At 33.4% G+C, this 2,349-nt stretch overlaps 1 protein-coding gene across 1 annotated transcript; it reads left to right on the plus strand.

Annotated features, from left to right (window-relative positions):
• Positions 1-19: 19 nt before the first annotated feature.
• On the plus strand, positions 20-2,033 carry LOC140966548 (cullin-associated NEDD8-dissociated protein 1-like). The gene is made up of 4 exons (XM_073426805.1): positions 20-174; positions 266-389; positions 1,773-1,823; positions 1,893-2,033. Exons 1-4 carry the CDS (start codon positions 128-130, stop codon positions 1,977-1,979), a joined length of 309 nt encoding a protein of 102 aa, XP_073282906.1. The 5' UTR covers positions 20-127; the 3' UTR covers positions 1,980-2,033.
• The last annotated feature ends 316 nt before the right edge of the window (positions 2,034-2,349 follow it).

Raw genomic sequence — 2,349 nt, forward strand, 5'->3', positions numbered from 1 at the left:
ATACTTTTCTGCTCAGGCATTGGAGAGCTTTTTGCTGAGATGTCCCAGGGATATATCTTCCTACTGCGACCAAATTTTACGTCTTACTTTGGAATTTCTTAGTTATGATCCTAATTTCACTGATAACATGGAGGAAGACACAGACGAGGAGAGTTGTGTGGAAGAGGAGGATGAGTATGTTCCAAAGTTATTTGTTTGCTGATTGCGGACTTGGATGTTATCAATGACAGGATTTATGCTAATATTTCATTCTATGAGCTTGTAGTGAGAGTGCTAATGAATACACAGACGATGAAGATGTGAGCTGGAAGGTGCGTCGAGCTTCTGCTAAATGCTTGGCAGCATTAATTGTTTCTCGTCCTGAGATGCTCTCAAGACTATATGAGGAGGTATACATTGATAAGTTTCAAGATTGTATACATACTTTATATGGAATCGAACATTCTATTTTAGTGTGGTAATAGTATGCCACGATCATTGTAGCTCTTCTCTCGGCATTGTTCTTACGCATCCTTTAAATAATTCTCCACAAAATTAAATTGTAAGAGACTTGTAATAAATTGTCATTCAAGATGTCATTGACAAGGTGACTTTTTCTCTCAAATGAGCTTACAGCTCTAGCCTGTTTAATTACTTTATGTTTCCTCATGAATTGTAAGCTGATCTGCTTTTTGGAGTTTCGAATAATTAAATTGAAAGAGCTTCAAAACTTGTTAAACTCATTTTACCGAAGATACGAAACGAAGATAGAAGATTGGGAAGATAAAAGAATTACTTGTAAGGTGGCAATATATTGCTAGTGACAGTGTTGAAAACTTGAAAGGTAGAAATAGAAGCTTCCACTTCAACAAACCAAGCAATGCCAAAGATTTATCTGTACTCTCAGGCTTCGCCTTTTCTACATGAATAAGATAAATTTAATACATTATTTGCTTGAATCTATGTTATTTTCACGTGGAATAATATTTATTAACAATGACTAAATTTGTCATTTGACATGTATCAAGACGGAAGGGAAAAAACTGTACATAGTGGCGTTAATTTAATCCCAAAAATATGGAATTGGTCAAGTTTCCGTATCTGATGAAATTGTCATAGTTGAAATTAGGGTAACCCGAGCAGTTGATGGTCAAGGAAGAGCATAGTGGTAAATGTCAAACTGTTTGGTTTGAATCTATAGTGGATAGTTTTGGACAGATAAACCTTGACGTCCTTTGTGCTACATAGGCAATCAGTCACTCCTAACTCGTTGCAGTATTGTGTGATGATTATAACATTTTCACAAAACCTAGTGAGGTTTTGATTGGACATTTTTAATTTTTTTTTCTTTGGTGTTGAATTTCAAATTGCCTTTTAATGCTTTAAAGTTTTATGATGTTGGTTATCATTTGAACTCCGTCAAATTTAACTAAAAAAATTGAAATTGCAATAATTATTGGAAAAATCTTTTTTTGTTGGGCATAAGTCATGTTTTTACGATGGTAATACTAATCTTGATGGCGTATTGACATTTAAAAAGAAAATTATTTTGCTTAAAGACTCAGTTGTCATGTGTACATGATTCCTGAAATATAGAGTATGCTTATATTTTTTCCTCAATGTCATGAATGCTAATTTCAGTTTTCGTTACCATTTTAAATGTAAGTGCATGCAAAATGAGATATTGGAGTATGATCGAGAAGATTATTTGTGTAAATAAACCATTTTTCTTCCATTTCTTTCGTGTTCTGTTAATCAGAATACGGTGGTTGACTAAAAAAGTATACTTGCAGGCATGCCCGAAGTTAATTGATAGGTTCAAAGAGAGGGAAGAGAATGTCAAGGTATGATGTAAACTGTACTACTCTTCTTTGTTTTGCTTATCCTTGGCTGATCATCTGTCTTTGGTGCAGATGGATGTCTTCAGTACGTTCATTGAGTTATTAAGACAAACAGGAAATGTTACAAAAGGCCAGGCAGATTTTGATCAATCAAGGTAAGGTGTCATGTATTTCGTCGGATATCCATTCTTTCTATGACATTTAAATATAGTTGTGATTATCAGCAGTTCAGCATGTCAACTCTAGTACATGATGTTTGACACAATTTATGTTTATGTGGACCTCAAAACAATATAATGAAACAAAATCATCTTTGCGATGTTTTTGACGAAATTTCAACAAACATCTCAGCAAATAAATCATTTGAGGAACTTGAGATTGCTTATCTTAATATTTTGTGAGCTTTGGCATGTTAAGATGATGAAATAGATCATTTTTTTTTGGGACCATAAACAAAGAGGAAAATGATAGTTAATAAAGCAAAAAAGTAGAATTTTTGTGTTTGAATTAACAATGTTTAGTTAGCTGA

The sequence above is a fragment of the Primulina huaijiensis genome, unplaced genomic scaffold (assembly GCF_012295235.1).
Source record: "Primulina huaijiensis isolate GDHJ02 unplaced genomic scaffold, ASM1229523v2 scaffold207086, whole genome shotgun sequence".
In the NCBI taxonomy this organism is placed as follows: domain Eukaryota; kingdom Viridiplantae; phylum Streptophyta; class Magnoliopsida; order Lamiales; family Gesneriaceae; genus Primulina; species Primulina huaijiensis.